The sequence below is a fragment of the Bos javanicus genome, chromosome 17 (genome assembly GCF_032452875.1).
Source record: "Bos javanicus breed banteng chromosome 17, ARS-OSU_banteng_1.0, whole genome shotgun sequence".
NCBI classification, from domain to species: domain Eukaryota; kingdom Metazoa; phylum Chordata; class Mammalia; order Artiodactyla; family Bovidae; genus Bos; species Bos javanicus.
The window spans coordinates 17,199,939-17,224,192 of NC_083884.1; the positions used below are offsets into that span (position 1 = coordinate 17,199,939).

A 24,254-nucleotide genomic window follows, 5' to 3' on the forward strand; every position below is an offset into this window, starting at 1 on the left:
ACACACACACACACACACACACACACACACACACACACTTCTCTACATTTAAGATGCAGGAGTTCGCTGCAGTTCCTTCTGCAAACAGAAAAGTTTATCACACACACACACACACACAGACGTCTCTACATTTAAGATGCAGGAAGTTGTTCCTGTCCTCCTAGGTCTAGGGATCGCTTCCTCCTTTCGCCTCCACCTGGACCAAGTCGCAGAGTAGGTGGAATTTGAGACCCGGCAGGGGTCGCTGCTGCCCATAAAGAGAGAACCGGGGAAGCGTGGCAAGAGAAGCCTAGAATCTTTGACATCACACTAAGCTCCTCCTTGCACGCACACAGTAGACACACACAAACATATACAGACACACGCACGCACACACTCACTGACCGCGTAGTCTTCTCTCTGCCGGCTTGCTCCCGGTACCCCCGAGCCGGCCCCTCCCGCGACAAGTGTGTGCTGGGCGCCGCCGGCGAGAAGCCGAGTGCCGGCAGCCGAGGGACCCGGCGCGCAGCAGTGGCGGCCGCCGCACCCGCAGCCGGACCCGTTCGCCCCAGCGCTCGGCGACGGCGACCGGGACACCTCGCCGGCACCCCGGTCTCCGAGCAGCCGCGCCCGTCCCCGCCCGGGCTGCAGGGCGCCGGGCCGCCACCCCGCACGCTCCCGGGCCCCCTGCCACCCTTATGCCAGAAGGAGAAGCCGGGCGAAGGAGCAGGACGCTCGGCAGCCGGACTCCGCCGCAAACCCTGAGCGCCCCCTCCGCCCGCGCCCCTCCGGCGCCCGCGAAGCGAGATGCAACCGCCACGCTCCGGCTGAAAGGGGAAGGGGCCGGCGCCATCCGCTCGCTCCGAATTCTGTCTCCGCGGCGGCTGCGCGTCCCGGCCGCGGCCCCCCGGGCCCGGGAGTGAGCAGGAGCAGGAGGAGGAGGAGGAGGACAACGACGAGCGGCCGGCCCGGGGTTGGCCGGGGCTGGGGAGGAGGGACGGCGCGGGGGGGAGCGCGCGGGGGGCGGGGAGGGGGCCCCGGCGGATAAAGATGGCAATGTCTCTCATCCAAGCGTGCCGCAGCCTGGCTCTCTCAACATGGCTGCTTTCCTTTTGTTTCGTGCATCTGGTCTGCCTGGACTTCACCGTGGCCGAGAAGGAGGAATGGTACACAGCCTTCGTGAACATCACCTACGCCGAGCCCGCGCCGGACTCCGGGGCCGGGGCGGCGGGCGGCGCCACCACCGCCGCCGAGCTGCACACCGAGAGGACCGAGTGCGGGCGCTACGGGGAGCACTCGCCCAAGCAGGACGCCCGCGGGGAGGTGGTCATGGCCAGCTCGGCCCACGACCGTCTTGCCTGCGACCCCAACACCAAGTTCGCCGCCCCGGCCCACGGCAAGAACTGGATAGCCCTCATCCCCAAGGGCAACTGCACCTACAGGGATAAGATCCGAAATGCGTTCCTGCAGAACGCCTCCGCCGTGGTCATCTTCAACGTGGGCTCCAACACCAACGAGACCATCACCATGCCCCACGCAGGTAAGCGGGCTCCGGGCGGGCTCGGGGCGGGGGCGGGGAGCCCAGGGCGGGTGGAGGCGCCGAGAAGGATCCAGCGCCTGCCTCCTCGCTCCTTTCTGGGAAGTCTGTGCTTTGCTAAAGACGCGTCTCTGCTGCCTAGACCTACTAAGTTTCGCTCTGCGTCACTTCGTGGGATTTGCAAAGAAAAGAGGACTCACTGCATTGTGGGGACCAGGGAGTACGTTCCACTTAACACAGAGCCACTCGGACAGGGGTTGGCCGAGGGGGCCTAACTTTTCCGAGGAGGATCTGGAAGGTGGGGTGTGAGGGGGAGGAGGGGGCGGGCAGGGCTCGGATGTTGCTCTGAGCTTAGTGACTGGCCTCGCATCTGTTTGGGACCCGGAGATCTGATCTTGAATGTGTGCATCAGGTATACTCCTGATGCCGGCGTTTCTGTATCAGGAGGGAGGTAGGATTACTGATGCTGGCGCTCGCCACCGCCAACTTGCTCAAGTCGGGTTTCACGGTTTCAGCTCTTCGTGGGAGATTAAGAGTCCACCCCCCACCCCGCGCCACCCGCTGGGTTGACGCACGTCATAAATAATACTGAAAATCCGGTGCTCTGCCAAGCTGTCATCCGGACAGCTTGACAGGCGGGCACGATGGTAAATGATCAACAATCCTTCACAAGCCAACAAGAGCATAGTGGCCATAAAGTTATGCCTACTTTTCTAGTATTGCAATCCTTGCCCCCGGCTTGGGAGGTTAAATATACTGAACATTTCCTTTAGGGCGAAAAGGAGATTTCACGGTAGAAATAATGTTTTCGTAAAGATCGCCGGGTGCCCAGACTGGAAATCCATGACTGCCCTAAGACGCACTATTTCTCTGTGTGCCTGACATAACAGTGCTTCCTTGGTAGAAACAGCAAAGTCCTCTCCAGGTTTGTTAGCAAAAGCAGCTCATTTTAGCAGCTTTGCCTCCTTGAGTTCAGGGTTACTTCTTGTTTCTGTGCGCCCCTAGAACCTTGCCCCCTCTTTGCCAGAAGCTGGGTTTGAGGCTATGGCATCAGGGAGGGAGTAAGAGGGAGTGAAAGTGGCAGATGAATTTTCTTACTGGAGTCACCGGATCAAAGACATTATTAAAATCTGGCTTTTAAAGAAATTAAACAGTTATGCTTCTGAAATGGAGTAGCAGGCTTTGGCCACATTGGGGAAGGGATGCATTCTTCGGGGACAAGTTTTCATTCACAGAGCTCCTGTCACCTATTAGGGAAATATACCGTGGGTTTGCCCCTGGTGGTCAACATCAGCTGTTACAGACAAGGAACTTAACCCTGCTGCTAACAGGTGGGGTGGGGAAGGTTCCGGAGAAGGCAGTGGCACCCCACTCCAATACTCTTGCCTGGAAAATCTCATAGATGGAGGAGCCTGGAAGGCTGCAGTCCATGGGGTCCCTGAGGGTCTGACAGGACTGAGCTACTTCACTTTCACTTTTCACTTTCATGCATTGGAGAAGGAAATGGCAACCCACTCTAGTGTTCTTGCCTGGAGAATCCCAGGGACGGGGGAGCCTGGTGGGCTGCCGTCTATGGGTTCGCACAGAGTTGGACACAGTACTTCTAACTCAGGGTGAAAAATAATGCAATGCATGAATGAATGAAGGGGAGGAAGAGGCAGTTAACTTCTTTAAAAAGTTAATATAGAGCATTGAGGACCATTTGATATACTTTATTGAGCTCAACAGTTTTGTAGGTGAAAAAGATTGTACTTTGAGCTTGAATCATAAGAGCCCTGTGTAAACTTTATGATAGTCGAGGATTTGGAGGACTGTGGAAGAGCATTTTAAATCATGTAAAAGATCTTGGGAAACACATTTAATATCTAAACCTCAATGGGGAGAGCATGAAGGAGGGGTTTTTGTTTTTGTTCTTTACCTCAAGAAGATTGTTAGTCGCCTTTGCAGGATCCTTTAAACATGTCTCTTTTTGCATGTGCGTGAAATCGGATTCTTCAGCTTCAAACACAAAGTTAAGAGGCATCATTTGTTTCTGTCTAAAAAGAACTGCCAACACACTAGATCAATTAATGGCTCATCTGTTTTTATAGGAAGCAGTGAGCGGATTTTCCACACAAAATGATGCTTGACTAAGATATAGTGGGAATAAATAAAGGCCTTGGTAGTAGTTTGAAATTTAGACTAAAAAAGGTCAAGGAGATTTCTATTAGCTGTTCTGTTTCCAAAAATGCATTTACATTGTCACTGCTAAGAGCCATGAGAATTCCATATTATCATTTGATGTATCGCCACATTAGGGGACTGGATTCACTTTAGTCAGCGATTGCATTGATGGCTGCTAAAGTCTCATTATGAGGAGATCTGTGACCTGGTAGCTTGGCAAACCTTTCACTTTTAACTTCTTCTGCCTGAACCTGAACCTGTGCCAGCGCTGCTCTGGCTGTCAGTGTGTTACACTTACTCGAGAACCTGAAGGCTTTACTTTTTCTAGTTGAATTCAGAATTCTGACTCAGTTGTATCTTAGGAAACGTATCTTAGGTGTATGTTTTAGATCAAATATTCTTATTTTGTGAACATGGGATGCAGTATACCAGATGTTCCTTACGTTTGTGAACTTTTTGGTTCAGTCTCTAAAAAGTGAACATCACCTTTACATTAAAAAAAAAAAATTCTCACCTCTTCTCCAGATCCTTTATTTTTGGCACTGATCACTTTCAGGTGAGGAGAAAGTCTGAATTTAGTGTTATGCAACCCATCATGTAATATCTGTGAGTTTGGGGTGATGTGACACCAATACACCCACTGTCTTGAAATTCAGTTAAATGGAAGTCATTTTCCCTTTCCCTTTCCATAGAGCCTACCTTTCTGCTTTTTCTTTACTGGCTTATGATTTTGGGTTTCTAACATTTCTGCAGTTATGGTTTTCTCATTCACAAAGACCCAAATTTTCCTGGGATAGGTTAGTAGCTTTAGTTTGTAATCAGTTTTAAAAATCTCTTTAAAATATTACTGCTTCCTTGAGAGAGAGTTTATGTATCACAGAATTCACTCTCTCTATATATGTATATATATATTAAAAATTGGGGTATAGTTGCTTTACAATGTTGTATTAGTTTCTGCTATACAACAAAGCGAATCAGCCATAAGTATACATAGATCCACTCCCTCTTGAGCCTCTCCCTACCCTCCCATCCCACCCCTCTAGGTCATCACAGAGCACTGAGCTGAGCTCCCTGTGCTGCACCGCAGCTTCTTCCTAGCTATCTATTTTACACAGGCTAGTGTGCATATGTCCATCCGACTCTCCCAATTCATTCTTCCTCCTCACCCCTGTGGCCGACTTAATGGCTTTTACTCTATGGACAGAACTGTAGAACCCTCACAACTGACTCCAAAAGGAAACCCCACATCCATTGGCTTTTACTCCTCATTTTACTCTCTAGTCCCCCAGTCCTATTTAACTACTAATGTCCTTTCTGTCTCCATGTGCCTAGTCTGGACATTTCATATGAGTGGAATCAAGTAATATGCTTTTTCTGTAACTGACTTCTTTCACTTATCTTAATGTTTTCAAAATCTGTCAGTGCTGTGGTATGTATCAGTACTACACTGCTTTTTGTTGCCAAATAACATTTCTTTGTATGTATATACCACATTTTAATGGACATGAGTTTGAGTGAACTCCAGAGTTGGTGATGGACAGGGAGGCCTGGCATGCTGCAATTCATGGGGTTGCAAAGAGTTGGACACGACTGAGCGACTGAACTGAACTGAACTGAACCACATTTTAAAAATTCATCAAATAGTGGATGCTTAGTTTCTTTCTACTTTTTGGTTATTGTACATAATGCTGCTGTGAACATTCATATAGAAGTTTGTGTGTGGACGTTTCTTTTGGGTACATATCCAGGAGTGAAACCTCTGGGTCGTATGGCAACTGTCTGGTTTAACCTTTGGAGGAGCTGTAAGATTGTTTTCCAAAGAAACACCATCTCACATTTCCACCAGCAGTGTAGGAGTGTTCCAGTTTCTGTCCGTCTTCATCAGCGCTTGTCATTCTCTTTGATTTTGCCCATCCTGGTGGTTGTGAAGTAGTGTCTTCATTGCCATTTTCCTTTGCATGTCCCTGATGACTCAGTTCAGTCTCTCAGTCGTGTCCGACTCTTTGCGACCCCATGAACTGCAGCACGCCAGGCCTCCCTGTCCATCACCAACTCCCGGAGTTCACTCAGACTTACGGCCATCAAGTCAGTGATGCCATCCAGCCATCTCATCCTCTGTCGTCCCCTTCTCCTCCTGCCCCCAGTCCCTCCCAGCATCAGAGTCTTTTCCAGTGAGTCAGCTCTTCGCATGAGGTGGCCAAAGTACTGGAGTTTCAGCTTTAGCAACATTCCTTCCAAAGAAATCCCAGGGCTGATCTCCTTCAAAATGGACTGGTTGGATCTCCTTGTAGTCCAAAGAGTCTTCTCCAACACCACAGTTCAAAAGCATCAATTCTTCAGCGCTCGGCTTTCTTCACAGTCCAACTCTAACATCCATACATGACCACTAGAAAAACCATAGCCTTGACTAGACGGACCTTTGTTGGCAAAGTAATGTCTCTGCTTTTTAATGTGGTATCTAGTATATCTAGTATGCTATCCCTGATGACTAGCAGTTACTTTTTTGCATGTGTGTTCAGTCACTCAGTCATGTCTGACTCGTTGTGATACCATGGACTGTAACCCATCAGACTCCTCTGTCCATGAGATTTTCCAGGCAAGAATACTGGAGTGGCTTGCCATTCCTCCTCCAGAAGATCTTCCTGACCACAGATTGAACCTATGGCTCCTGCAGTTCCTGCATTGGCAGGTGGATTCTTTATTGCTGAACCACCTGGGAAGCCCCAGAGTTACTTTTTAACATCATCTTAATTCTTTCTCTGGTGGCTCAGCGGTAAAGAATCTGCCTACAATATTGTAGCAGGAGATGTGAGTTTGATCCCTGGGTTGGAAAGATCTCCTGGAGGAGGAAATGGCAACCCACTCCAGTATTCTTGGCTGGAAAATCTCATGGACAGAGGAGAGCCTGGCAACAGTCCATGGGTTGCAAAGAGTCAGACACGACTTAGAAACTAAGCAATTCTTTCTCTAGTTTTCATTTTGCTCCTTCCCCCCTTGCTCACCATTATTTGTTTTCTTCAGCTCATTCATGTTTTGTCTTAAAGAAGAAAGGAGGTTAGTAAATAGTAAGAGATCTACCTCTTTCAGTTGGGAAGGGAAAAAAAGCCCATGGACCAGAGACTCTTTATGCCCCCTCTCAAAGAATATGAGGAACTGCATCTTTGGTGCTTTAGAGCTCCTCCCCATGTTTGCTTTGAGAGAGCAATAGGAGGGCTTGCCTGAAAAGCTGTGTAGGAATGCAGCCTCCATCAGAGAGCTCCAGAACTACTCTGCCAGGTACAGGAAAAGGCAGCCAGGCCCAAATGACCTCCTCGGAGCTGCTCAGATGCCTGTGAAACTTGAAGTATACTCTGAGGGAAGTGGTGTCAGCAATTTCGAGAGGCTGTATTGAGTGAGAGTCACTCAGTTGTGTCCAACTCTTTTTGACCCCATGAACTGTTAGCCCGCCAGGCTCTTCTGTTCATGGGATTCTCCAGGCAAGAACACTGGAGGAGTTTTCCATTTCCTTCTCCAAGGGATCTTCCCAACCTGGGGATCAAACCCAGGTCTCTTACACTGTAGACAGATTCTTTACCATCTGAGCTAGCAGGGAAGCCCAGAGGCTGTTTTGGGAAGTGGTAAATTAGGAATGCCACCTCATGCGAAGACTTGACTCATTGGAAAAGACTCTGATGCTGGGAGGGATTGCGGGCAGGAGGAAAAGGGGACGACAGAGGATGAGATGGCTGGATGGCACCACCGACTCGATGGATGTGAGTCTAAGTGAACTCCGGGAGTTGGTGATGGACAGGGAGGCCTGGCGTGCTGTGATTCATGGGATTGCAAAGAGTCGGACACGACTGAGTGACTGAACTGAACTGAACTGAAGTTAGGAATGTGGCCTCTCACCAGCCCCTTGAGTTTGTGTCCTGGCTCTGCTATTTTCTCACTGTGGATCTTTGAGCAAATTAGCCTCTCAAGAACTCAGTTTCCTCATTTGTGAAATGGGGGAGCCTCAGGTGGTGGCTATGGAAATTAAATGAATTCATAGGTGTACAGTGCTCGTGTCTGTAGCTGGCAGGAGCTGTCAATGCGTGTACCCTTATAGGCATTGTGAATGGTGACAGGAACCACTCCATGGGTTCCCAGACCCCCAGAGGCTCACAGTGGCCCTGGCAGCCTTAGTAAAGAGCTCTTCATTCACCCTCTTCTGCTTTAGATGTCAGAGCTGCCATGCCAGTTTCTCTCTGTGGTTTCTACGACTTGAGACCGAGTGTCCCAGCTCCCGTTGATGGTGGGCGAACATTTGAGAATTTTCCTCCTATAATTGTGCTTTCTCGTGACTTAAATTAAAGCCTCATCAGAGAAATACGAGATGTACCTATGTATGGTTTGTATATATTTATATGGTGAACATTGGTATATCTGTAAGTGAGTGGAGGCGGTGAGTGTCCGAGTTATATGTTGGAGAAATCATGCATTTTCTTTTTAACTTTTTTGAAGAGTGTGTTTGCTATGTTTTTGTCTTTTGCTAGTACACAGTTAAAGGGAAAGGAGAAAACTAAGCATCCAGTCATCTAGGAAGAACTGTTGAGAGACTGGATTCCTAGTAATAACCTAGAGAGGGAGGGAGGGAGGAGATGGTTGAAGTAACGATCTGAAAAACAAGCTCAGCCGTTGGTGAGGAGGAGCCCAGAGTGGGGTATATCTCAATGTATTCTAGGGCCTTCTCCAAGGTTGGAAGAAAAAATGTAGGAGATTTATTGAGGCTCTTTCCTGTGTAGGTGGGTGCTAAGATTTTAATGTGTGGGTCCATGCTACATTTACTGTAAGTGTGGAAGCCTTCCTTTACAGCCTCTGTAAAGTAATTAGCTGCTTGAATTTATTGCAGAGCTCTTATTTTTAGGATATCTTTGTGTTGTTTTGTTTTACATTTTCCTTTAAGTAATACGTTTACCCCTCTTCAGCATATGGTAGCCCTCTCTCTGGGTAGTAATAATACTGCCTGTGTGCTGCTTACTCTGTGTCAGGCATGTTGTAAGCACTTTGTGTATCAGTTCATTTAATTCCCACAATCACGCTGAGCTATAGGTACTGTTCTTAGCTGTCTTTCATCGATCAGGAAACTGAGGTTTAGACAGAGGAAGTGACTTGATCATGCAGGTAGTAAGTGATGGAGCCAGGCTTACAAACCTGAGCGGTCTGTCTCCTGAGTCTGTGCTTGTAGCTGCTGCTCAAACCCTACAAACTAGCTGTGGACAGTGGTGACTTCATAGTGGAGACAGGAAGTGATCTAAAGCTGATTCTCATTTCTGAATACTCCAGCACATCTATCAGCCCAATACACATGGCCTTGCAGTCTGCATTTTTGTGACGGGAGAGATGGGATTTTGTGCTGGGGCTGCCCTCCTCCAGAGCAACCTCTGATTAACCATTGGCTTTGATCCGTCACTTTCAATCCAGGGCCTCAGGTTTCTCACTTATAAATAGAGAAGTTTGGATTCGTTGCATGTCAAGAGCTATTTGAACACCGCAGTTTATTCCTTATACATTAAAAAAACCAGGATACTTTTACGAAAAATCACATTTCTGACTCCTCATGAGATCTGATGACAGGGCACGGTGTCTGGGCAGAGAAGTGACTGGCCGATTAGGTGAACAGTGTGCCCGTTATCTGGCCCAAGGCCCCATCACTGTGGATGTCCTGGCTCTGGGCCTGCCCTGCTCCTGTGTGCCCCATGCCTCAGCTCTGAGACTTATGTATTTGGAGCCTCAGCTTTATGGAGACAGACCAGGACTAGTGAGGAGAAGTTATAGAACGCAGACTTGGTTAAGCAAAGGAGAAAAAGCAGTTTATAAAGTTAGAGCTGTTGAGAGATGGAAGAGGTTTTCTTGGGAGGTGAAACCTTCTCTTGCCTTCAGGTGGGAGCTGAACACAGGATTTATGCCCAGAGTTCCGATGGGGGTGACCGAAGGGTTTTCCCAAGCCTGAGAGCCCCTGATGCTCTATCATTTCTATATTTAAACTTCTTAACGGCCTCAGTTTCCATTTCATTTCCCTCTTAAGCTACATATGGAAAAGTTACCATTTATGCCTGGTCTTAATCTCCCAGGCCAAAAGAATCCCATCCGCCCTACTTAGTATTTTTGTCTTTATTTGGTGCTCAACTGTACTTCTTCACCTGTCTCTCTGCTGGCAGGTGGATACCCAATAGTCAGAAATTCCAGACTCTGTTATTAAAAGCCATAATTTAGTGTCAGTGTTAAATAACATTATTGGTAATGTAACTTAATATGGTCTGGGCATTTCAAGAAACTGTATGGTTTGTTTACTCACTTCAGATCATAAAATCCTGTCTTTACCTTTTAATCTTTAGTAAGAATCCTGTCTTCATCTCTCCCAATGCTTCTATTCTTAAAAATCCCCTGGCTTCTCAAAACGGAAGGAATTTTATGACTGTGAAATTTGGAAAGGTTCATAAAGAGCCTCGTGCTTTATAACTCATTCTTCTAGTTTCTTAGAAAGGAATGATTATGCTTCTGATGCAATGCAAATGTGTTTAGAAACCAGTCTCAGCTTTTGAAAAAGAAGCCCTTGACCATAATTGTTGGATTTTTTGGACATGAAACTTGGTGCATAAAGAACTTAATATTTTGATAGCCCCTGAAAGTCTTCAGTTTATCCTCAGAAGAGATACTTCACTTTGTATATACTCAAAGGAGGACCTCCACTTACTACCGAGTGACTGAAATGATATGCTGAAATTCTGTGTATTTTATCATGTAAATTGAGTTGCTAAATTTGAATTAATCTGAATAGAATTTGACTTTCATTTTATGTCAGCTCTGGAGGGTTTTGTTGGTAATATAAAACCAGAGAAATAAAACTGCCTGTGCTGTGTGATTGTTCTTCCCCTAAGCTGCGATAACAGTGGTTCTATTAAATGGAAACCTTGTCCATAGGTGTGCTATAATCTTTTATTTTAAGCTGTGAGAGGTTAATCACTTGGCAGTTTAACTCATGATAGGATAAGTGTGCTTCATAGATTGAAATAAAAATATTAACGATTATGATTTGATCTAGTTCTTTTATTTTTCTATATGAGAGGAAAATTAAATTTCTTTGACTGCCTCAAAAGCATTGTTTATACGTTTATTTCTACTGGTATCTTTTTTTTTAAATCTTATCTATTCCATGATATAGCAGTATTTAGAAAATCATTTTCAGTAGAGATAAGAATCATTTGCCATAAAATTAAAGCTTATATGTTGGATTGTTAGGCTTTTCTGTATTTGATGTAGGAACATCTTTTCCCACATCTCCTGTGTCTCCTACCGTTGCTGGTGGATTCTTTACCTTCTGAGCCTTCAGGGAAGTCCCATATTTCATGATAGAGATTTGAAAAAGAAGTGCTTTTGCATTAAATGTGTGGCTAGTTCATGTCCAGGCAAAACTATATAATGAGCATATATATTAGGCGAGATCCAGGAAATACTGTCTTTCTTAACCAATTCAGCCTGGTATCTCTCCATCATAACTTTTTTCTTAACACACGCAATCTGCCAGTAAGCACTATTGAAAAGGAGGATTTGAGATTTTTCAGAGGTCTTGTCAGTGTACAAATGCCTTTTTTCTCCCATAAGCGTTTTCCCTGATCCTCATTTTCTTCAGAAGCTATTCATCTGACCATTCTGTAGCCATGAACTGATATACCTACATGTAATTCCAAGTGACCCAAAGAATGGTGGAAAAGAAAAGATGTTTTCCCCTCTCTTTAGTAAAGTGTTTCCTCCTTTATTTACCAAGGTGCATGAAATGTTCTTCCTCCCAGATAAGCAGGACTGGCTGCCTCTCTAAGGCCCCTTCTCCATGACCTCATCACTAAGGCACTCCCTAGCTGCTCAGTTTGGAATGGCAGCATCCCTCCCCCTCCTCCCCCAGCACATGCTGCTCTTCTCCCGGCTTCATTTTACTTACGCTTAGCGTGTCTTCTCCCACCAGAATGTAAGGGCCACAAGAAGGAGGGCTTTTAGACGCTTTTGGCTCATGGTAAAGTTCCAAAGCCTAGAATGATCCCTGGTGCATGGAAAGTGCTCAGTAAACCTTAAGATCTGTTAAATAAGACTGGAAAGATGGACTCTCTTAACATGCTGCTCTCATTTCATGAAAAAATATTCTATGACACTAAAATTTTTTTTCTTAGCTTTTAACTTGTATAAATGAGGTCAGGGAGATTCTAATTTGAGTTTCCTGTTAAAAATGATGGAGTCATCTTGTAGAATATGACATGAAGTGAGTGCCGGGTTCATGCCCTCATCTCAGGAGAAAAAAGACATACTAGTAACAAGCAAAAGGATCAGGGCATACAAAAATGTTGTAATCAAATACAAATCTGTGCATATGTTTATTGTCCTGTAGCTTTAATATCCATTTGTATATGTATATATTTTAAAATGAAAGACATATCCCTTGTAGAAAATTTTGGAAATATAGGACATTTAAAAAGAAAGGAAGATAACCATCAATAACTCAACTACTCACTCAGTTCTAGTGTTTTTTCACTTTGTGGTTACATATTTCCTTCTACCAAACTGGGAATATATTACATGTGTTTTTATAGCTTTTTAAAATTTAAAGGCACATGTTGAAACTTCCTTGGTGTTTGCACTTTGCCCCTACCTAAACAGTACTGCTGTAGAATCTTTATGTGCCTAAAAATGGGTGTATATTCATGATTCTCTTAGGTCAAGTGCCTGAATATGGCACTAGTAAGTCAAAGGCTATTCATGTGCAGACATAGAGCTTTTTTTTTTTAAGCCTGTCTAGTGATGTCTTCCAGAGAAGGCAATGGCACCCCACTCCAGTACTCTTGCCTGGAAAATCCCATGGGCTGAGGAGCCTGGTAGGCTGCAGTCCATGGCGTCGCTAAGAGTCGGGCATGACTGAGCGACTTCACTTTCAGTTTTCAATTTCATGCATTGGACAAGGAAATGACAACCCACTCCAGTGTTCTTGCCTGGAGAATCCTAGGGACGGGGGAGCCTGGTGAGCTGCTGTCTGTGGGGTCGCACAGAGTCGGACACGACTGAAGCGACTTAGCAGCAGCAGCAGCAGTGATGTCTTCAGTTACATGCTCGCTCCCTAGAATGGCTCTCCTTTGAAGACGAAAGAGTATCTGTCAGCTGAATCTGTCAGAATGAACATTGGTGCTGTTGCAAGACCCTGGCACAGCTTTCTGCATCACTCTGCTCCAAGCTGGACTAGCTTGACAGTCAGGGCAGAACACAGAAGGTGGAGAATTAAAAGAGAAGTAAAGCCTCGGTGACAGAACCATCAGGATTGCGGTTGGTGACGCCCTCACTGTTCCTTCCGTTCTTCCATCTCTGGGCTAAGTGCAAAGTGAACAGGGTATTAGGAAACTCGCGTTTCAGTTGTGGTTCTGCCTCAAATTGGCTTTACCGTTGGCAAGTCACTTCCCCCCTCTGGATCTCGTTTTCTTTCATTTGAAAGTGATAAGCAGGAGGGTCCCAGAGGGGAATTTGGTTTGGATCAGTGCTTCTCCATCCTGGCCACACATTAGAATCTTCTGGGGAGTTTAAAAATGACTCCTAGGTCCCACCTGCTGAGATTCTGATGTAATTTGTCTGGTGGCGGGAGGGGACTCTCCAGATGATTCTGATGGGCCACCAGGGTTGACAGCCACCACCGTGGGTGAATGTAGAATCTTCCTCAGGTTCTCCTATCCCATGGTTCTGCATGTATTTAAAGAAACAGTGCATTTTCCTTTGACCATATAAAATCCTTACATGAAAGAAGGACTTTTAAAATTTACTGATTGCCACTATGGAAGTTCCTTAAAAAACTAAAAATAGAGCTGCCATATGATACAGCAATCCCACACCAAGCATGTACCCAGAGAAAACCACAATTTGAAAAGTTACCATGCACCCCAGTGTTCACAGCACTGTTCACAGTAGCCAAAACATGCAAGCAACCTGAGTGTCCATCAACAAATGAATGGACAAAGACAACGTGGTGTATATATATACACAATGGAATATTACTCAGCCATAAGAAAAGAATGAAATAATGCCATTTGCAACAATATGGATAGACTTAGAGACTAGCATGCTAAGTTGTGAAATAAGACAGAGAAACACAAATATCATATAATATCACTTATATGTGGAGTCTAAAAAAATAATACAAATGGGCTTATTTATGTAACAGAAACAGGCTCACAGACATAAAAAACAAATTTATGGTTACCGAAGGGGAAAGGTGGGGAGGGGTGATTAGTTAGGATATTAGATTTACATATGAACACTGGTGGCTCAGTGGTAAAGAATCTGCCTGTCAGTGCAGGAGACCCAGGAGACATGGGTTCGATCCCTAGGTCAGTAAAATCTCACGGAGGAGGAAATGGCAACCTGCTCCAGTATTCTTGCCTGAAAAATCCCATGGACAGAGGAGCCTGGTGGGCTGCAGTCCATGGAATTGCAGAGTCAGACACAGCAGAACAGCTGAGTACACAACTGCTCTATATGTAAAAGATAATCAACAAGGACCTACTGTATAGCACAGGGAACTCTATATTCTATAATAATCTGTATGGGAAAAGAATCTAGAATAAATATATGTACGTGTATAACTGAATCATTTTGCTGAATATCTGACACAAACACAACATTGTAAATCAACTATACTCCAATATAAAATAATTTTTTTAGATAGCTAATAGTATGTACAGTTACATATCACCTCAAGACATGATTTAGTGACTCACTAAAAATCACCAGAGTTTGGAGAGCAGCTCAAAGAGAAACAAATGGCAAACTTGGCAAGTGCACAAACTTCTTTAACACAGTCAAAGTGTATACAATAATGAATCCGAAATTATTAGACATTTTAATTGAGTTGGGTGATATTTTGTTGATGTGCTAAATGTTCATTATCTTGGAGGTAGGCCTCTGGCCAAAGAGTTAACAATACCATGATATTTTCCCCAAATAGGAAGGACCCCAGTTTGCTCATCAAAGTTTGGGGGATAGTATAGGGTGATGGTGCAAAAGCTGATTCTGGTCCCCAGTTGACCTGAACCAATTGCCTGCGAGACAGAAAGCAACATATGGCTCAAGATAGAGGTTTGATGTCATTGAGTTGGTAAGAGCGAGATTGCACCATTCTAAAATGAGCACAGTGATAAAGGAGCCGCCAAGACTTTGTGGTCGTGTTGGGCAGAGAGAGCCCAGAAACACAGGAGCCACGTGATTAACCTAAGCCTCACCCTGTGAAGTGAGCCTCTCATGTCCCCATCAGAGCTGTTGTGAACTCTTACAGTGCATCAGGGACAGCTCTGAACATTGGATACATGTTTAGTCTACTTATGTTTCAAAAGAAACATATTCAGAATCAGACTACATCTTACCACCTTTATTATCACCCACCGAGTCCTGGCCATCATCATCTCTGCTTCAACTGCTGTGTCACCTCCAGCCACTGTCTAGCTCCCATTCCTACTCCGGCAAGCTTGCCCCAACCTCAGGGCCTTTGGGACCCTCTTTCCCCCACCAACTTTTAGATAGAATTATTATTCACACAGCAAGCATCTCTTTATGCATTTGTACTATGTGAGAATGACTCCCAAACAGGAATGTCTGGTGGACATTTACCTGCTTCTGCCTTGTTTAGCCAACTCCTTTTTAAAAATTCAGTTTGCTCTTTTGTCACCTGTACTCCAAGGAAAATATCTTCCTACAGAGTACAATTATAAAATCATGGAGTTTTATTACTCACATGGGCAGGGAAAGTTACCAGTCACCACTCTCAGCTTTTGCATCTTTCTCCCAGATATTTACCTGACTCACCCCTCTATAGCAGTCCTGACTCTGCTCAGTTTCCCCTTCATCGGTTTTCCTTGGCCATATTAAAAAAACTTAATCTGCTCCTTACTCTCTTGCCTTATCCTCCCTTATTTTTCTTCTTAGCTCTCTATCATTACTTGAAATTATTATATTATCTCTTTCAATAATTTACTTGATGACTGTCACGCCTATGAACATATAAGCTCCACAGTGGCAAGGTTCTTGTCTTATCAACAGCTGTGTTCCTAGAGCCTGGCACATAAAAGGCATCTATTGAAATATGAATGGATAAGTGAATGTACAACATGAACCCATCCACGGTTCTCAGGTGCATCACTCACTTAGGAGACGAAGTGATGACTTTATGTTCCACACTCTTTATTTGTCTTATGTTGAAGGCAAGATTTAATTTGAGAGATTACACACTTCATTTCTTCTCTTGTGCACAGCAAAGTGATTCTTGTCTTGCCAGACCTGTGCTGAGGAATTCATCTGCTGTCTAACCTGAACTTGATCCTTGACAGTCATTATGTCCTGAGATCTCTTCCTGTTACCCTGCCAGTTTGTCTAAGACCTGGATGCCTTCTCCTCCCATTCCTGTAAGCAAATGCATCTCTGTTCTGAGGAACTTTGCTTTGGAGGTTCTACAAGGCGAGATTTTTAAAGATAATGGATTAGAAATGTCAGCTTGAGAGTCAGCTGTTAATCAAACACAGAAATCTGAGAGAAGTACCTGGACACAGAGCCATCTGATGTTTTTACTGGAAGATGAACATCTAGTAGTCATGATACTTCAAGGGGACCCGAGTATTACTTGGAAGGGAATCTTAGAGGTTGATTGTAAACCTTACCTGTATAGTTTATGATGAATAGACTATCTCTGTAATAGTATAGTCTGTATAATAGTATAGTCTGTATAGTCTATCTCTGTAAATAGGAAATAACCAGTGAGATATGAGAAGTTGTGGCCTTTTGGGTAATGAGAGAAGCAGGAGAGAAAGTTCAAGTTTTCTCTGAAATCAGGATAACAAGCATCAGTTAAAGCAATTGTTTGTTGAAGCAGTTGACAGTTGCTGTAGAATGAATTTAATCTCTTGTGTATTTGCATACTTTACTTTTTAGCTCTGAAACAATGAAATGATACTATCTTTATCAGTTTGACTTTATTTCTACAAAAAATGCATATCCTTACTTTATTCTGTCTTCCTTTCCTAAGTGCAGTGATTATGTCCACCTCACTGAGATTAATTCTGTTACCTGGCTGTCTTTCCTGCTAGACTGTGAGCTTCCTGGGGGAAGGTGCCACGTGCACCCAGCCCCTTCCTCTGGGGACTAGCTCCAGTGTCTTGAATGATTCCTTGTCTGCAGTAATATTAGCTAATTGTTCTGCTTAATCATGGATGCCACTTGGTGGGAGGTGCCTGGAGTTCTGACCAAATGTTTAAAGGAAATAATCAACATCTCTAAGGCTCACCTTGCAGCAAACACTAGACCTATGCGTGAGAAGTCAATTTCCTTCTCACAGGGCCGTGCTCAGAAAAGACATGAAGTGATGCTTTATTACAGTCCAAAGTCTTGCAGGTGAAAAACTCATCAGTCTCTTCTATGTTCTTGACCTCTCTGACTGTCTTGAAAAACCATTCACCTAATTCAAACTCGATCCTTTCAAATTAGAAAGTCCTACTCTCTTTGGTAAACCTAAATTACTCGTAATTTGGCTTACTGCTGTCTGAAACGCATCAGCATTCTTTTCTATTGAGGTACCATATTAAGTATATCTGAGCGTCTTACTCATAAAAAGACTTTTGTGTTTCATTAACTTAGTCAGAGTGTGAAAAAGGCATTACATTGTAGGGAAGAAGAGAACAAGCCATTTTCTTTAGTGAAGCTAATTAGAATTCATTTTGAACCAGAGCATAACCATGAGCCTGCTCACTATTTTTATATTTAGCCTTTGAAAAGGTGGCACCTAATTACTACAGTACAGTTTGTGCAATCCAGAATAAGTGCTATTTTGGCATTAAAGTGAAATTTCTGAGGAGGTTAAGATATTGGAAGAGCACAGGCTGTCACCAATGCATTAAAATAATTGTGGTTCATTGACTCATGCAAATATATTCTGCTTCGTTTCCTGTTTGCAGTTGTCATGTTTACCACGGGAGCAATTTAAATAAGAAAACAGAAAAACAGCTCAAACTTTGGCCCTTGATTGATTTTTGGTAACTGAGATGGGGCATATGTTTTAAAAGGAATAATAGCCCCCAAATAGGCCACTACCTTTTTGGTGACCACAGTGTTGCTAAAAAGAAGATGTCTGGTCACACAGGTTGACTGACTGGGGCGAGGGGCAGGGGTCCACTGATACAGAGCGCTCATCCCACTGTCCTGTGCCTCTGGATGAGTGTCAGCCCAGATTCCATTTCTTTTTTCAGAGGAATGGGCATTTCTGGTGAAGCAGACACTGCCCCTCTGGAGCTAGCAGGCAGTTTAAATAAGATTATCTCAACACCAAGTAGTAATGATACCAAACAGGGCCCTCGAGGGCTTCTGGGCACAAAGCCTTTCCATGTTCCCCATTTCTTTAATTATAGGAAATAGCCTTCATTTATCCTCCATGACCTTCTCTGAGTTCCAATGTGCAGACTCAAGCTGTCACTAATTAGGGAAGGGAAAGGATAGAAGACAAGAAAAACAAATAGTCAAGAGAAACAATCATACAGCCTTGGGGCAAGGTCCTGGTACCCCAGAAAAGGATATGCACAATATCTTTGAGATATTCTGCGGATACTGAAGCCCCCTCCAGGTGGGAGAAATTAAGGATTAACAATGGTGTGCTGCCTGCAAGCATGCAGACCCCAGACCAGTTGGACCTGAAGGTTGATGATGCTGACTCCTGCTTACGTCACCACCGACCCATCAGAAGAATGTCCAGGAGCTGATCACATCCTCTTTGAACCATTGCTGTAAAACTCTCACTGTCTTCTCCAGGTGGGGATACAATTTTTCAAGTCCTGAGCCTGTTCTGTCCTGCTTTGCCTGGCAAAGAGATAAAGTTTCTCTTTCCTTCAAAACTCTGTCTCTGTATTTCTATTTGGCACCTGTGTACAGAGAGCCAATATTTTGGCAACAGCAAGCCACCCATAAGTGCCCAATGCTGGCCATTTTTTAATATGCTACAGGCTGACAAAAACTCGGGATATGAGAAAAACCCGAGATCACCCAAAACTTGTTAAGTTGCCAGGGTCACAGGGCAGCCGGGTTCAAGCGCAAGTGGATATGACCTGACCCTCTGCGCCTGCTGGGCCTTGGAGTCTAGCAACTCATTGATGGACAGTGTCAGACTATGCCCCGGGATTCATGAGCTTAGGGCCAGATAGAAGCCCTGACATCAGTTCTCAGGGAGCAAGGCCTATGGAGCTCTGACAGAAGCCCTTAGAGATGACTGGATAGTAGGTGGGGAGCGTCCAGCAGCCTCTGTGTGAGGGGCATGTGGCTGAGCTCATGCCCTGAGCTCTGAGCTCTGTCTCCCCCATGCCATCTCTTCTCCTACCATGGGAGACCACTGAAGAGAATTCTCTCCCTTTTTGCATAAACCAAGATACCCTTTCTGTAAGTCACCTCTTGTGGTTCCAGGCATATATGATAAATTCATCACCTTCTTCATTAGAAAGTGTTAGTTGCGCAGTTGTGTCTGACTCTTTGCAACCCCATGGACTGTAACCCACCAGGCTCCTCTGTCCATGGAATTCTCCAGGCAAGAATACTGGAGTGGGTTGCCACTTCCTTCTCCAGGGATCTTCTCAACCCAGGGATCAAACCCAGGTCTCCTGCATTGCAGGCAGGTTCTTTTCCATCTGAGCCACGTTTGGTCTTTTTGAGGAGCTCAGCAGATCTTTGCTGGATTAAATAAATACTATAAAGAAGAGAATCAACACTAGTTCTGAACACACAAGGCTCTAAGCACTGAATTAGGTGTCTTTCGTACTTCACTCCTTTCATACACCCCGTGAGTTGGAAACTTGCCCAGAGTCACAGATGGACAGAAGCAAAGCTGATATTTTAATTCAGGTCTATATCACTTTCAACTATCTTGGGAAATGTGTAGAATTTCTTTTACTTTTCACTAATTTTTATATTTGTGTGCTTTTTTTTTTTTATAAGGGGGGAAATGAAAAGAAACTTCTTTAAGATAATCTGTCTGCAGTTTCCCATAAACATTAGATAACTTAATAATTTGCCATTAGTATTAAATTGTATATTTGCAGCAATGCAGTTCTTTCATTATATAAGAAATATTTATTATAGACATATAAGGTACAAACTGGCTTCCCAGGTGGTGTTAGCAATAAAGAACCCACCTGCCAAGGCAGGAGGTATAAAAGACATGGGTTCAAGCCCTGGGTCAGGAAGATCCCTTGGAGAAGGACATGGCAACCCACTCTGGTATTCTTGTCTGTAGAATCCCATGGACAGAGGAGCCTGGCGGGCTACAGTCCATGGTGTCACAAAGAGTCAGACACGACTGAAGTGACTAACCACACACACACGCAAAGTACAGACTACTGTGGATTTAATCCATAAGCCAAAGCTTGTGCTCTGTGAATATGGTTAATGCCTTTGGTTAGTCATTGTCTGAATATTTTGGCTTAAAGAATAGTTTCAGTTCTCAGAGTGACTTACTCCCGTTAGTTTAAAATGCTGATTGTTCTTAGAGAATTGAGTCAGGCTCCTGTCTACTAATGCTATTGAAGTAAAAGGGTCTATGCAGATTTCTACCACTAAATGTTACTTTGAGTTTTATAAATAAGTCATTTCCTTTACATTTATCTTACTGTGATTTTCCTAAATTTGTAATTATTGTGAATATTTGCCAAGTAATACAAGTCCCATTTACCTGAAAGATATTTTAAGATCAAAATAAAAGAATAAGCCTGTTACTGTCACTGAGGGAATTTTAAAAATGTGTGTGTGTGATGCACATATAATACACAGTTGAGGATTTTAATTGGTCTTAGAAGATGCCTGATTCTCATAGTCCCAGAGCAGTTTTGCTTGTTCATTAAACTGCTACTCCCTTGATTTTAAATAAGATTTTCTTTAATTGTGTTCCTGATTTCTCATGCGCAGTATTTCATTCATCTATTTTTAGTATTTCCTTTGGTTGCTTATTTTAACATTAAGTCCTAGTGTTTTCACTTGTATGATTCTTATAAGTAAATATTCCTTCAATTTTTTTTCTTAACAACATACAGTGTTTTCCCCAAATCTCCCCAGGCAAGCTGACCCAAAAGGCCCTTACAGTGTGAGCTTATGTCTGCCTGTAGGCCAATGAATTTTTAATTTTTTTCTCTCTGGATGATCAGAATTACCTTGATATTATTTTTTTAATTAACCACAAAATGAAAACAGACATTTTCTGAAAGATTTTAGAGATCATCAAGTTTAATTATTTTATTTTATTGATTGCAAAGTATAAGTTAATTTCTTTATCAGTGAAAATCACAAAGCCCCAAGAGTTCATGGCTGCATAGAAACCACAGAGCAGGTAGTAAGTATAGTTGGGGTGTTATCTCTGAAAGATAGAAGGATCACTTCCTCAGGAGCAGAATTCTCAATCATGGCACTCTTGGCGTTTCTAGCCCAGTAATTCTTTGTTGTCCTGTTGCTGTGAGTTTGTTGAGAATGCATGTGAAGCATTTAGTGTAGAGCCTGGTACATGGTAAGTGCTAAAGGAATTATTATTAAGATGTTGGAACTTGCCTGCTGGTCCAGTGGTTAAGACCCTTATGCTTCCAATGCAGGGATATAAAAGTCAAGGTTTCAATCCCTGATCGGAAACTAAGATGCCACATGCCGAGTGACCAGATAAATAATTAGAAAAACACACACAAATAAAGAAGTAAAAACTAAGCAATATTTTAAAAAATATATGACTCTTAAGTATTGACATTGTGCAGTACATAATTCAAGAACCCCTGTGTAGCTGACAGTGGAGACACATGGTATTTATTGAAATAGGAAAAGTATTAAACTAGAAAAATATTTTGTAAGAAAACAATGAAAAAGTGTGTTGGTACCCACAAAGGTGTATATGTAAGAATTAACCCAGCTGAAGGAACCAGGAAGAAGTCTGTCTACCCCAATAGTTGTAAGCAAATATATTTTTCACATCTGAAGCAGGCGCCAGCCAAAAGCATTGCAGAAATGGGAGCTATATTTGGAGAGTGTTTCATAGCATTCTTCCCTGAATGATAGGCTAAAGGAGGAACTGCAGCAACATCCCTGTGAGAGGAGAGCTTCTGATATTCTCAGAAGGGGAGGGAGAGCTGGATCGAGGGAACACAGTGTGAACCTCGATGATTGTAATAGACAGTGACATTGACATGCTGGGATTTGTTGAAAGACAACCAGAGGGTCTGAAAGAACTGGCAAACTCTCTACCTTTGCCTCAGCCCCGAATAATGACATTTTAATGATTTGGCAAAAGAAAAAATAGATCTATCTAGCTCCCATTTGAATGGATGAATTAATAGCTTTCTAAAATGGTTTGATTTTTTTTTTTCTAGTTTTCTTGGAAACTCTGCTTATACAGGCAAGAGGGTAGTACAGCATACAGATAAGATCTCCATTTCACAGAGTCCATATGGCTTGGGGGCGTGGTCAGGCGATGAGGAAGCAGACTTCAGGACCACTTGCATATATCATCATCACCTGAGTAGCATTAGTACAAAAGGAATATAACGTCTGTCAAGAATTTCCTGTGGGTCGTGCACTGTACTCATCTGTCATGTCATTTATAGATTGGCTGCATTGGGTTAGTGATTAGAACCAGACTGGGCAGACTCAGATCTCTGCTCTGCCTCGTAATAGCTTTGCTACCCAGGACAAGTTAACCAAACACGCTGCTTCAGTTTCCTCTGATGTAAAATGGGAATAACGTTGCATGAGATTCTTGTGAGAATAACGGGATAATATATGTAAAGTATTTATACATATGATAAATGCTATAAAGGCATTTTATAATTAGCATTTTGTAATTTGATCATGCTAATAATAATATGGTGCTAAAATTCATACCTATTTTAATCAAGTCTATGCTTTTTATCTCTATAACATAGTGAGTGCTTCTGATGCTAACTAATACTTAGTGTGATCTGTACAGCATAATGATATTAAATTGAGGTCACCCTTAATTTCTAGAACAATGACTGCTAAGATATGTAAAATACCTATTTTTCATTACGCTTATATTCATCCACAATTTAGACATTGGCTATAGACTCTCTTAATCTTTGATATATCTAGGTGAAATAATAGACATTAAAAGATTATATTCTTGGATTATACTTAATACATTTGTCTGTATTTGATGTAGTACTTTGGAGAAGGCAATGGCACCCCACTCCAGTACTCTTGCCTGGAAAATCCCATGGACAGAGGAGCCTGGTGGGCTGCAGTCTATGGGGTCGCTAAGAGTCGGGCACGACTGAGCGACTTCACTTTCACTTTTCACTTTCATGCATTGGAGAAGGAAATGGCAACTCAGTCCAGTGTTCTTGCCTGGAGAATCCCAGTGACGGCGGAGCCTGGTGGGCTGCTGTCTACGGGGTTGCACAGAGTCGGACACGACTGAAGCGACTTAGCAGCAGCAGCAGCAGATCTAGTACTTTGCTTGATTTCATTTATTCTTGTAATTGTACTGCATAGACAGGAACAATACTATTTATCAGTCTATAGATAGAGCTTGAAGTTTGAGTCCTACCCAAGGGAGGACTGAAAATCACATCTTCTCTTAATTCAAGAGTGTTTTTCCTGTGTTTATATATTTACTTAGCAGTTGTTAAGGTTAAGGACCTACTATGTGCACGTGTGTTAAATACAGAGAGCAAGGTGCCACTTTTTTTTCCCTAAAGCAGGTTACCATCTGGCAAACAAGAAGGCATCATCTATGTGTGATATTATTAGAATGAACAGTGCTGCAGGAACACCCAGGAATGATTAAGTGGGCCTGGAGATTTGAAGAAGGCTTGTTAGAGCAGGTGACATTTTAAAGTAATCAGAGTTGTGAGGAAAGGAGCCGATGTGAGCACTTTAAGCAGAGGAAACCATTTATTTGATTGTTGAAAGAAGGTGGGTGGGCCTGAGTGACAAGCAGGTGGCTTGTTTGGTGAGATGAGATCAAAAAATAGGTTGAGACTCAGGGAGGGACACTAGGAAGTTGGACATTCTTCTGTCGGTGATAGGAAGCCATGAAAGGTTTTAAGCAAACATTTTCAGAGCTCTGTTTGAGAAAATCTTCCTTCTACCTGTGATGAGGAGTGTATGTAGGAGACACTGGTTTTAGACGGTGTTAACTATGAAGCTGGTAACAATAGTCTAGAAATTTCAGAAATAAATTTGAGAAACTGATGTCTGAATAAGGATGGACTAAAAAACAAATGACAGTTTTGGATGGGTGACTGATGAATGGTATTATAAAAAGGAACACAAGAAAAGGAAGTTTGGAAGGAAAGCGTGAATTTAGTGTTGGGCATGTTGTATTGGAGATCCTGGAGGCTGGGCACATGGACGTTGCCGCTGATGTAGTGCTGAAGGTTGAAACTGTATGTTTGGATGGGACCAACACTGGAGGAGGTGTAAGGGGAGGACAGAACAGAGGGTAGGTGGGACGGCATTGGGGGGGTTGGCAGTGGAAAGGAGCTCCCTGATTAGAATAAAGCCAAATTAACTA

At 43.6% G+C, this 24,254-nt stretch overlaps 1 protein-coding gene across 5 annotated transcripts in view; it reads left to right on the forward strand.

Annotated features, from left to right (window-relative positions):
- Positions 1-965: 965 nt before the first annotated feature.
- The window catches only part of RNF150 (ring finger protein 150), a 279,374-nt gene continuing 256,085 nt past the window's right edge, over positions 966-24,254 (forward strand). For all 5 annotated transcript variants that reach the window (XM_061384124.1, XM_061384125.1, XM_061384126.1 and 2 more), the window contains exon 1: positions 966-1,519. In XM_061384124.1, the coding sequence (XP_061240108.1) occupies positions 1,030-1,519 (490 nt within the window). In that variant the 5' untranslated portion in view covers positions 966-1,029. The remainder of the gene's footprint in view (positions 1,520-24,254) is intronic.